The sequence below is a fragment of the Morus notabilis genome, unplaced genomic scaffold, assembly GCF_000414095.1.
Source record: "Morus notabilis unplaced genomic scaffold, ASM41409v2 Scaffold1529, whole genome shotgun sequence".
Taxonomy (NCBI): domain Eukaryota; kingdom Viridiplantae; phylum Streptophyta; class Magnoliopsida; order Rosales; family Moraceae; genus Morus; species Morus notabilis.
Window position 1 is genome coordinate 1 of NW_010357672.1, and position 13,543 is coordinate 13,543.

A 13,543-nucleotide genomic window follows, 5' to 3' on the forward strand; every position below is an offset into this window, starting at 1 on the left:
AAAAAAAAAAAAAAAAAAAAAAAAAAAAAAAAAAAAGGAAGACCAAAACCTGTTGTCTTACCATTTTGCCACACCCCATTTATATTTGACATTGATAAAACTAATATATTGTTATTGGTTGTCTTCAATTTTATTCTAAACATTTATAAAGTAAATTAGATTATTAATATAATTTTGATATGTGTAAATATAAAATAAAATTGATGAATTCGTTATAGAAAAAGAGGATAATTTATTAGTAACTAAGACTATAAATGCGCTCTTACATAACTAAAATCAAGAGCTTTCTTAATTCATATATATAGTCAAAACTACTAATGAAGGTGATTGAATACAAAAAGTTAACTTTATCAGAAAGCACACATGAACAAAAATGTGTGGTTCCCGTAGTGATCCAAACTACAGTTGCTTAGACCATTGGATGGAGATAATCAGTAGAATGGTAGCAGCAATTTTGGTGGAAATCACGGCCGCTGTGGCAGAAAAGATGGCGGCGCTGCCGTCCAATCGGTCAAGGAACGCAGCAAACCTGAAAACAATGGTTTTGAACACGGCATGTATATTTGTCTTTTCCTCCTAATTTTTGTTTTGGAGAGTACGTCCTAACACAATTTTCTCATTGATTTTGAGTGCTGTCCATTCTAATCGTGAAATTGCTTTCGCTTTTCATTTGGTTTTTGTCATTCGATTCAAAATGTTTTTTTTCTTTCGTACAAGTTCAATATATATATATGTATATATATATTGGATATGTTTGTTGTTCTTTTGGTTTACTTAATGGGTTGTTGACTCACTGTTTTGTAAAAGATGACTCATTTATGTTCTTATCGTACTCTATTATTTGCCCCATTGTTTTTTCCCCCCCAAGAATTGGCTTCCTTTGAAATTTTAGTTTGTAACAATCGGGATACTGATTATGATTCATTTGCAATTGTTTTAACTTGTACCGTTTAATAATACATTTTGTGTCGCTCATACTATAATTCTATTCACAATTTTTTCTTTTTTCTTTTTAAACTCTTCACACTCTTTTTTAAAATATACGCATCTCTACGTACTTTTTAACTTCATTGTTACATATTCTTACTATTACAAAATAACCCTAACTATTTTTACTTTGATTTAAAAGGGAGTATTAAATTAAGTGGGTTTGTGATTAGAACTGCTTTGTAGTGTTTTTATTTTTTTTTATTTCAATGTGATTCTTACTTGAACCTATATGGATCGTCACTTGGTATTGTTGATCATTTATAATCTTGAACAAACATCTCTTTAAATGTAATAAAGAAACATATGTTCGGTAATAAGAGTTATATGAAATAAATAATATGTTTGTTGCAAATAAATATCAGACTACACATGAAATTAAATCTCAAAGAACCAACACAAAAGGATATATTATACTCTTAATAGTCATTTGTCACTTATTTATTTAGGAAATCTAGAGAATACCCCTTAACTTGAAGGGAAAAAACCTTTATTCGCATTTTTAAATGGTATGAAACTTATTCCCTCTTACTTTCTCAGTTTCTCCCATTTTTAATAGCTTAAAAATGATAGAATTCTAAAATAATGTCACAAAATTAAAGGAAAAATAAGACAAATATATTTTATAGTGTATGAGTTTGAATTTTTACTCTTTATTATTAATAAATGTCATGTTTAGTCAAATAACTATATTAGTTAAAAAAATATTAAATAAAAGTAAGTAGTAAAAATCTAAACTCGTACAATCTAAAAGTAAGTAAAAACAATGAGTGATGAGTTAAAGGGAGCAGTTGGACTTGGACCTACTCAACTTTGGATCATTCTAGCCTTGTTTGCTTGGCAGATTTAAGTTTTCAATTTGAGCTGAGATGTGACATTTTCTGAGAGCTTTTAACTTTAACAGAAAAAGTTAGATGTGACAATTTCTGAGAGCTTTTAACTGTAAAAATCTAGAACTGAAAACTCAAATTGGTGAAAAGAACGATGCCTCTGTTATCCGGAAGTTTGAGGAATAGCACTTCTATGGATTGCTAAACAAATAGTACATTTATGTAACAAATTGAGTTTGCAAAATAGAATTTGAGATATTAAAAAGACTAAAATGTCTAGGGTTTCATCTCCTTCTCATCGTTTATCTTTTACCTCTGCGCGCTAGAAGTTATCTTTTCCCTCCAGGCGAGGCTGGCTTCAATTCTTTCCTCCCTCCGTGAAAGGTCAATTCCGGTTTCCACCGCCCTCTCGAGGACAATGCTGATCTTATTCATTTGAGCGATGAGTTTCTCTTGAAAGTTTGAGTTCTTTTGGGTTCTCTTGTTGCAATTTTTAAAATTGTGGCTTGAGTAATGTTGTTTATATAAAAGTATCATGATATCTGTGTTGTTTGTTGAGATTTGTTAATAAGGGGTTTTTTTTTTTTTTTTTTTTTGTGGAAAATTTTTTTCCTTCTCTAAATCACCGGTTTTACTTTAATTTTGTATCCCCATGAAAAACTCTATACAATCACAAATTGAAGTAAACGATTGGTCTGCCATTGAGTAAATTAAACCAGTGGTTTACCGAAACGCAGACCAATGTCTTACTTTGATTTTATGTTTTCCTTGTGTGTATGATTTCTTTTTTCTTTCCTCTTGTAAAAACTAAGTTTACTCAAGAGTTTATTCTTTGCTAATACCCACTTTCTTGAAGTGATTGGGACATTAATGCTGCGTTTAGAGTAAGGATTCGTACCATGGTTCAGATCATGATTTATAACTCGTTATAATGTTTTCTCTCACAAAAAATATACGTAAACCGAGAATGATTTTATATCATAAGGCTGAACCAAGATAATGATATAACATATTAATGTAAATTGAACAACAAAGAATAAACGCTTTAAAAGCAGTTAGAGAACTAAACAAACATAGAACAAGCCCGTTAAAAGGCATCAGAGAGAACAAAAAAATTATAGGGCAACTTGGAAAAAAGGCATCATAGAATTAAAAAGAAAAAAAAGGCAATCATAAATATGTACTAGGCCATAGAAGCTCCCATTAGTGGTGGCAATTCGTATAATTAACCAATCGTTTTTGTGTCAATTAGAAAACACGAACATACATAGATATGATCGCAAGCCAAGGTGAAGTTGGAACATCACCTTGTTATCGGTCTAGGCCTCACCAATATGGCACATGGACTCAACCTCGATACTTGTCTCAAACCCTGGCATTGGCCTTATCGGCTTGGCTACCTTACCTAGACATCAATCCAGGCCCTGCTGGCCAGCCTAACGCATGCAATGATCCCAACTTGTTGTCTCGACTCCGTCTACTCAAACCTGTTACTAATGTTGGTCCACAATGTTTTTGGGTTACTTTTTAAATACTAAAACAAGAGATATTTTTTTTTAAATTTTTTGTTTGAAAAATTTAAGAACGAAAACATTACCAATTAATAGGCCTAATAATTTTTTCTCTTAATCTGTCCCCATATATTTATATATATAAGAGAAAATTTCAGAATTTATCCTTAAAAGTGCATAAGTCTAAATTTTTTTATCTCTCATTCGTGATTCATACCCTTTTGTTAGTACAATTATTTGACTGAAAATGTTATTAATCAAGATTAAAGAGTTGAATCCTAACCCATATACTTTTAACAGGTATTTGTCTTATTTCCCCTATTTATAAAGAATCACTTATAGTGTGAGCTCAAATAGAAGTCTTTATTCTTGTTTGATATATATGACATTGAACGCGCCCCTGTAAAAGGATTACCCTAGTCAAATTCTCAAACTACGTTAAATTAGTCTCGAAATTTTTGTACCCAACTTTACAATAACCAAGTGGGTATACATAGGTCATAGTTACCAATTGCTAACACATATTTACACTCCCATAGCATATGTCATGCCTGAGGCTTCCCGATAATTTCTTGTAAAGTTGGAGCTGAATGATCCGTAACTGTAATAACCACATGGTTGGGGCAATCTATCATGGGATTTTGATCTTCTTTATCGTGAACGTCAGGCTTTCCCGACGCCGGCGACTTTTCCGGCGAAACTTTAGGATCCATAGTGGTAGTACTCTTGAAGTGTGCAAGAGAGGCAAGTTCATTAACTGATTCGGCAATCTTTTCTGTGCAATTAACGACATCAAGAAGGATTGAGGCCACTGTAACTGAGGGTATTACTTCTAAAAGGTCGATATTGTCCCACGAGCCTGATTTTAGCAAGGATCTGAGGGACTTTGCCGCCACTTTGGAGCTTGCGAGGTGTGGATTAGCTGAGGATGGTTTGGTCATTTTCTTGACTGAAGTTGCTAGCTCCTTCAGTGCTTTGCCGGATTCCGAGCTAACTTTCATGCATGCTTCTTGGATTTGTTCTCTGATCTCTGGCGATGTCTGCAGAAATAGCACAAAATTTTCAAGGTTAGTTAAGCACTACTAACTTTTACAGCAAAGTACATTAATACTTTATTAGTTACTTTTGTATGGTTTTATGTATCCATTAATTAATCACATTTTTATGTGCTATATATTAGCTTAATTTCAACCAAATCATGCGAATAATTTAAGAACTGTGTTAGGGTGGGCGATAACATAGGGTGTGTTCGGCTGTCCAAAAAACTCAAAAAAGGCAACTCGAATTCTAATTTTATTCAAGTTCATGTTCTTTTAAGTTTGAACTCGAGTTTGAACTCGAATTTAAACTCGAGTTTGAACTCGAATTTGAACTCGAGTTTGGGACTAAAACTTGAGTTCAAGTGTCCCCTTCAACTCGAGTTCAGAAACTTGAACTCAAATTAATAAACAGTATTTTTTCTATTCTTAAAAATGTTATATCTTTTTCGTTAAAATCCTGATTGAGATTATTTTTTTTTCTATGCGTTGACAACGAAAAGACGAATAAACCCTACCCATATACACTATTAAAATTTTTCATCACCATTGAGTTTTTATTAAAATACTATCTAAATACAAATTTAAGTTTTGACTCACTCAAACACAAACTCAAAAAAGATTTTTATCTCAAACCATAACTCAAATGTACACAACTAAACACAAACTCAAGTTACAACTTCAACTCAAGTTATAATTCAAATTCAACTCAAAAATTACACTCAAGTCACACTTCAAAAAAACATGTCCATAGTCTCAATGCGCTTTAGGTCAGTTCAAAAGAGAATCTAACGGCTATCTATTATTTATCTGTCAAATTTAGTACAACACAATGTTTCTTTTTTTCTTTGTTCTTTTTGTTTTTGTTTTTTTATATGTGTGCGCGGAGTACTTCATTGACAAAAAGAGCATACTTAAATTGTTAATGTTTCGAAGTTTGGGGGAGAGAGAGAATCGTTGATTTCCAAATTTGATCTGTAATTATCAAGTTGAAATTAAAAAATTGGGGTACTCGTTCTCTGTATCATATTACACTAAAATATGACACTGTAGAATAATTTAATTAAATTTTTAGCGTTCTGCTTAGTAGTATAGTTGTTGTAATTAACACTTATGTGCAATATTAATGAAATAATTAAGCAGAAATAAATACTATAGATGTAGATTTAGGGGTAATTAATGATGTATTACTTGGATCTTATCAGCACTAAGGCGGCCATGAAGTGCCTCAATTCGATAGGCGCATTGGCGTGTCAGAGTTCCAACTTTAAGGTATTGTTTCCACGGATGACGAAATTTGAATCGACCATGACCTGGCTCCCATCTTGCAAAGTTTGCCTGCAGCATATATATATATATATATATATATACACAATATTATATTAGATTATATATTATATTACATTAATATATATTATTATTAAAATCATGTTTGACGACAAAGATGTGAAAAAGAGAGAGAGAGAGAGAGAGAGGAAGATCAGGACCCACGTACCAAAGATTCTTCGCTACTTTTTGAGTTGAGCACACTTTTATATCCTTGCAGATATGCCTTGTCGTCTTTGGACTCTTCATTCATTGCTGTGTTATTAAAATATTCATCTCCAAAACCTGTAAAATACTATTACTTGTTTAATGATCATGTTTTAGGTTTGTACATTGAATTTATAATGATAATTAACTAACTCACTCCTTTAATATTTACGTTAGTTTAGTTGGACGTGCGGGCTTTAATTAAGTACTCCTTGTAGTGATTAATTACGGTTTCGTTCACTTCACAAATTCAAGTTTTATTACAGTAAAAAATTCTCAGAAATAGTTACATCTAATTTTTTTGTTACAGTAAAAATCTCTCACATAAAATCACAACTTAACTCGAATATAAACTCGAATAGCGAACTAAACGAGCCCGTACTATTTGCTTTTCTATTTTTTGATTTTTTTTCCCTGACAATATTAAAAACTTTACGCGTTATTATATACATTCTATGAGCCAGGACCGTTCAATGTTTTCATCAGGTGTTTCTAGAGGGACCATATTATAAGACCGTTTACAAACAGTTAATATATGAAATTGATAAAGGCTATATGTTTTTATTCTTTGGAAAATAACAAATCTTGCAAGGAATCACAAAGTTCTTCAAGCCGTACATTCATCAAACTCACGAACCATATCTATCAATTTGAATTACAAAGTTGATACATATATATATATATATATATAGTACGTACCTTCTAAGAAATTTCCAAGCTTTTCCAAGTTGAGAGCAATCAAATTATGAAGATCTTCACCAGCCCACACAGGACAAACCAAAATGGAGATAACAACGCAGGCAGAGCCTCCAATGAGGATGGTCGAAAGCCTCTTATGAGCCATCTCCAAAATCTCATCGTCTCGAAAACCCGAGACAGAAATCAAAGAAAATGTCAAAATAAATATCAGCAACCCGTAGTCATATCTTGCCTTCACTTTCGGAAAGAACCTTATAAATGTTGATGTTGCAGCTGAAAAAAAAAAAACACAATAATTTATAACACTTTAATATATATATATATATATATATCATATCTTAGTCAAGTAATAAATACTCTACTTTTCTCTATGGCAATTAATAATATTCAATTAGTTTACTGAGGACGTTTGGTTGGAGAATTCAAACCATGTGATTCGAACCATTTTCAATTTACGTGAATTTTTTATGAAAAAAAATACTGTAGCGAACCATGAATCATGATTCGAATCATGGAACAAATCCCTCTACTAAACATCCTAATTACATCACTGTCTAAGTCATGATCAATAAAGTTAGATTTTTGTGACGCACCTTGTAGGAAAACAAAAAATCCAAGTAATATGGGCTCCCCTATATCACCAGATAAGCTAGCCAAATGATGAGCTCCAACACCTAAAGCGCCAGCTAGCAAAGTTGCCAAACCCCTATTTAGACCTTTTCCAAGAGTGGCACCTGATCAAATTAAACCATCTCAAAATCATTAGCATGGAACATTATACACAACTTTTTATTACCTCCTAATTTGCATAATCTTAATTAATTTCCTCTTATAATTATGGAAAACTCTTATAATACATATATATGATATGAAATGTTGCATCTAATAAATATGTGCCATGCTTTGTAAACTGAATAGTTAATACTAATTAGTATTATACACGTGACCAAAATTCAATTTCCATGGAAAAGTTACTTATGACACAAAAAAGAAGGTGAATTAGGAAACTTACCAACAGTGTATTCAAAAACGACAACAACAGTCATTACGGCCCACATGGCGGAGACACCGAAGTTGTCGTAAAGTGGCTGATAGTAGTAGAATATCGAGACTAGGCTAAGTGAAACTCCCACCTTAAGGGAATGAATAATTCTTCTTGGGTCATCTTTCCCAAGCTTTTTTACGTTATTCGCTACCTTAGAAACTTTTGCTCTCACATTTTCAGCCAAGTTCTTGAGCCATAACCAAGCAAGAACAAACATCCCAGCTGCTAATTTCTCATCATTTCTTGCGGACCTCGCCGTCTCCATCGCCGGAAAATGCTGTAAAGACAAGTAGTACTTGGCATGAACTGATCAGAGAGATCAAAGGAAAGGAATAGATATAGATGGTGTAGAAGTTGTTTTGGATGGCTCATATTTATAAGAACAAAAAATGAAAAAGATCACCCAAGTGGGAGTCTTTTTTTTTTTTTTTTTTCTCTTTTTTTTAAAGGAAAAAAAAAAGAACTATTTGAATATTGTAAACATTTTTTTTTGTGGATCGAACTTTTGGCATCGTACGATGCAAGTACAAAGAAATTTCACTAAATAAGTAGTTGAATATATATATATATATATATTATAAAAGGAAATAAGTGCATTAATTGTAACGCACTGGTAAAATATGTTGCTTCCTATCAATGGGAGCCCATAATTTTCTACCTTAAAACCTAAGGGGTAAACTGTAAAGGATATTTCTAGCAGTGGAATAAACTTTTTACCATTTTTTTTTTTTTGCTTTTGTAATTTGCTTTTTGCGCGTGTACTTTTCCAGTTGTTTACTGTTATACCGAGTAAAAAGAGTCCAAGTTGATCTCTTCGAGATGTTGACAACATAGCCGTGTATTGCAAATGATGATCTGTTTTCCAGGGTTCAACTCTCACCAAAAAAGTACTGCGCCGACTCTTCATAATACTACCGTCGTTTTCTGTAATCCTCATCTCCTTATTGATCACCCGAATTTCGTAGAAAGAAGCTTATAAGAAAGATCATGATGTTTCTGTAATAAGGAAAAAGGTGGTTACGATTGAAACCAATTTGTATATTATATATATATATATATATAATTATATATAAAGCACCACGCGTATATTAAGGAAAGAAAAGAATTAATGTGTCCAGTTGTATTTTGCACTAGCTAGCTACTGCACAACAAAAGCAGATGGTAAACGAAAAATCATAATTGTCGTACAGGGGCATTCAAATAGTTTGGCCTGTTTGGTTAATAGATAATTTGGACATAATATTTTGATAAAATTAAAATTTATTTAAATTTTTGTGAAAAAACAAAAACTTACGTTGTATTGTTTCGCGGTGTCATGCTAGCCCTAGCTACCTTCATTTATAAGAATGTTGTATCTATTCTCCATGTTTTAGAAATTATTAAAACGTGTTTTTGGTCAAAATCTCCATGTTTTAGAAATTATGCTAAAACGTGTTTTTGGTCAAAATAACTCTGCGTAAAGACAATTTTAACCTATCAAGTTTCCTGCGTAAATGACAATTTTTGCCATTTAAAAGTGCTATCAGCTAGTAAGTTTCGTGCTATGGAACTTATAAATAATACGTCCATGCATTCCGCTGGTTTTACCCATTTGTAACGTGATCATATTTCGACACAAAAGAATATGTTATGTAGCAATTCAGAAATGGAAAAAGTAAATATTTAGCACAATTTTTTTTTTTTTTTGGAAATATTTAGCAAATTAAGACAAAGGAATGGTAAATCAAGAAAACGGAAACAAGAAGATGGTTAGCCTTATTTCTATTACAAATAGTGATAAAGTAGTTTGAAACTAAAGTAGGGGATAAAAGATCAGACTAATTACTAGTATTGTATATAATTTTGTAAAATTGGCCAAACATATCAAACCTGTGAAGAATTCACGCCGTCCAAACTAAATCATTATTTTAAACAAATAAATTAAAAAAGAAAGACAGAAGAGGAAAAAAGGAAACAGATTGGAAAATTGTAGTACACTCCCGATACTATAAAGCAAACACATTTAACTTATCATACAGAAATAGACCCAAATTAATCCTCATCAGATAGAATATTCCTTGCTATTTATTTATTTATTTATTTAGTTTTTAGGACCGCAAAAGAATATGCCAATGAGTAGATCACATGTTCTCTTTGCAAGTAACTTCAGGGTGCAATATGAGCCTTTCTTTTTCTTTTTCTTTTCTTTTTTTTTTCGATACAATTTATTTTATTTTATTGATAAAATTCTGTATATATATTTTATTTACTGCTAAATAAAAGTGGAAACATGATCAAGTGGCTGACAAAAGGTACGTAATAAGCAATTTATCAAGCACAGCACATAGAATATCAAAGAAAACCGGCATAATATAATCACTATATCAAGCAAGAGATGTACGTATTCACCAGACATTTTAAAGCAAATGCAAACTTATTATAGGAAATATTTTTCCAACGTATATATGCATCTTCTATCTAACCCCTCTAACAATTAAGAAAAAACATTTATATGCTGTCTTATAAAGATAATTTATCATGCTTCTACTTATACTCATGTTATGCTCTAAAAAGAATGTATTCCAGCCATAACAAAAAGAAAAAGAGAGAGAGAAAAAAAAAAAGATATTCTCTAAAGATCATTCTGCAGGTTGTTGTTCGATTAGTAGCTGGCTGCCCCGGGATCAAAATTAACAACGTTATTATCGCTAACAACGCTTTTTTTATTATTATTTTAAAATGCATAATTAATGAATATAGAAATTAAAATAACTATATAGATCGGGGTAAATAATACATCTCAACTAAGTTGACACCCATTAAAAAACTCATCCCACACTAAACCTTCCATATATGGCCAATCGATCCACATCTCTATTGCCTTCCTTATAGATATATATATATATATATATATATATATATATATACACAACAAAATTCTTAGTTGAAAGCTTAGCAATCATGTTCAATCTTACCTTAAGTTCCCAAGGAATCGAATAGCTATCAGTTCAACCACTTTACAATAACCATCAGTTCTACTTCATAGCAAAAGCAATTATAAGAGAAGAAGAAAAACAGACTCTATTATAAGAGAAAGTAGAGGATGAAAGGAAGAGAAAGAGATGAAGCCCTAATGGATATTTTAGTTATTTTATTAATTCTTTTAAAATGGCATGCCACATAAATGGTATATTTAAATGTAACGTTACAGAAATGGTATATTTCATGTCTACTCGGTCTGCATATAACATGATTAGGTTCCTAATTATCCGAATTCTGGTATGAATTTGAGTTGAAGATATTTGACAGCTGGAATATATTTGGAAGCTGGTCTGATGGGAGAATATATTCAGCTCTAAACTTAAGAAGTTATATGATCTAAACCGTTTCTCGGGCTTAAACTTCGCATATGTAATTGATCATATGTTGTGATTTACATTTTCAGAACGCAAAAATAGTTCCAATCGTTATTTGAAGTTTGATAGAAGATCTATTTCTAGTGGCGTGATTAAAGCCTTTGTTTGTTTTTTTTCCTCATTGAGCCTTTTGCCACGTCAAGTAGTAATATCAATATAGTGTTCTTATTTCTTATGGTTAATTACTTATTATGCACAAGTATATATATTGATTCATATTAATAATCTAATAATTATGTTAATTGGTTTGTCTGATTTCCTAGTCACCAGAATTATTGTTTGTCCGGTCTAATTAAGAAAGTGAAATTTTTGTGCAATGTATTTTCTTTTATTTTTTGTATCATCACAAACGTTTCTTGCTATTTTATAAATATTAAAATTATATTCTAATGATGTAATTGTTTTGATAATGTTAAAATGATAATCCAAAAATGTGTCCTTCAAGTACGTATGCTCAAATCTTACTAAATAAAAAAAATTCTTTTTTATTTTTAATTAATTATTAACTCCAAATTAATTTCCCTCAAAATAATAGCTTCTTTGCTTTAGTTCATACTAGGTTTTCCCCTTTACAAAAAAGTATTCCACTATGATAAATAGTCATGCTAATTAAAAAATTAGTTTGCAATTCTATTTTTCAGTAGTGAAATTCGATTAGTACATATTCAATACAATTTACTAAAGCGTTCCCTTTAAAACATAAAGTCTAAATATTTCATACATTAATCACTCGACACAATTAGTGCACAAGCACTTTACTGATTAGTTCAAGGTACATATGTTAAAAGAAGTTTTTCTAAATTACAAAAGTGGATACAAAGTCCACGGTTACCTCACAAAATGAACATATCGTCAAGTGGTGACCAGAAAAAGGCTAAATGAACTGAAGGCGTGGTGGGGTTTGAGTTGGTTTCCACTAGCTCATATGTAATATATATATATATATATATATATATATATATATTATATGTATATGTGCGTTACTATATAATATTTGTTAGAAAGCATGGAGAAATTAGCAGCAACTTTTCAAGGATATGTGGTATTGTGTATCACTCACTTTTTATACTTCATTATCACCTTTAGACTAATTCTGCCTAAACATCCAACTTTTATAGGATTTGACTTTTTTATATTGATTATCTTTTTATATACATAAACAATACTTTGTTATGCCGATTAAAAAATTTGAGTTTGATCTTATGACTTCATGCTCACAGCATCTTTGGTTTCTGGTAAAAGCATAAATTATATGCTAAAGTAAACAAATAATGTATGCGTGCACGGATTGATAAATGCACATCTTAATCCCCATTGTCTTGATCTATATATGTAAAACTTTTTTTGTTTTTTTGTTTTTCCATTCAACTTGTCCACACAAACTCTCAATTTTTTTTATTAAAGTTTAACGTTCTCCTCTCTGAAATGATTCATCATATAGTCTACTGATCATCAGCATAATATTCTATTTTAACAACAATGATCTCGTGGGGTTAATAGCTTTGTTAATCAATGAACTTTGAGCACAGTAATACTTTGGTATTTAAACTTTTAATTTAGACATATTTATATTTTTTTGACAGTTTTGATTCGTGAAAGTAAATTTGACAAATGGTTATTTCTAAAATTTAGCCTAAGTAATCACACCATTATCGCATACTAAATGGAATTTTACATAATAGTTACAATATGTGCAAAATATTATAGTTTTTAATAAGTTTTAATAGTAATAAAAAGAAAAATTTGCATATAACATAACACTTTCTGTAAAAGTTTAAATTATCATGCGACAGACACATGTTTATTTTTGTTAAATTTCAGAAATCGCTTGTCAATTTTATTGTCCCAAAACTGAAAAAAAATAAAAGCTATAGACTAAATATATTCTTAAATTAAAAGTTCAGAAATTAAAATGTCGCTATGCTTAAAGTTCATGGTCTAACAGAGCTACTAACCCGCACTCATGATTTGAGGTACTTGTTAATTTTTGCTAAAAAAAGAACTCGTAAAATTATTAAGGGTTTCTTTTTTCTTTTTTTCTTTTTCCATTTTAATTCCCTACTAATTAAAGGCATCAAAAGATCATACATTATTCTAGACTATTGGATGTTTACACTTTTATTTTTCAAATTTATACTTAATTCTTACTTTTTCGGCTAATGGCCAGTTTTGACAACAAAAATAGTTAAACTCCTTCAAAGAAAAAAGTTAAAAAAAAATTGAAAAAAAAATCCATCGATACGAGCATAAATTCAAAAGCTCCGTCTACTCAAAGGGTGTAAATATTTGTGATTCAACTACAGGCTGCATAATCAATAGACATAGGAATTCCTTAAAAACATAATCCAAATCAAAGCAAACGTATAATTGGAGAGGTCCAAGTATTTGAGGAACTTTAAGTAGAGTAAGGTGGCGTTGTCAATACGGGATCGTATGTGTAAGAAAATATAATTTAAAGTTTAAATGGAAGACATTTTTTATAGTCTGTAATCTTCAAAAAAAAAAA

The 13,543-nt window shown here is 30.9% G+C and overlaps 1 protein-coding gene across 1 annotated transcript; it reads right to left on the minus strand.

The window, feature by feature from the left end:
* Positions 1-3,679: 3,679 nt before the first annotated feature.
* On the minus strand, positions 3,680-7,951 carry LOC21385061 (aluminum-activated malate transporter 2). Its single transcript, XM_010090336.2, has 6 exons — positions 7,610-7,951; positions 7,191-7,331; positions 6,598-6,870; positions 5,861-5,976; positions 5,557-5,703; positions 3,680-4,368 (listed from the first exon to the last, which is right to left on the minus strand). The coding sequence occupies exons 1-6, from the start codon at positions 7,905-7,907 to the stop codon at positions 3,874-3,876; spliced, it is 1,470 nt and encodes a 489-aa protein (XP_010088638.1). The 5' UTR covers positions 7,908-7,951; the 3' UTR covers positions 3,680-3,873.
* Positions 7,952-13,543: the final 5,592 nt, after the last annotated feature.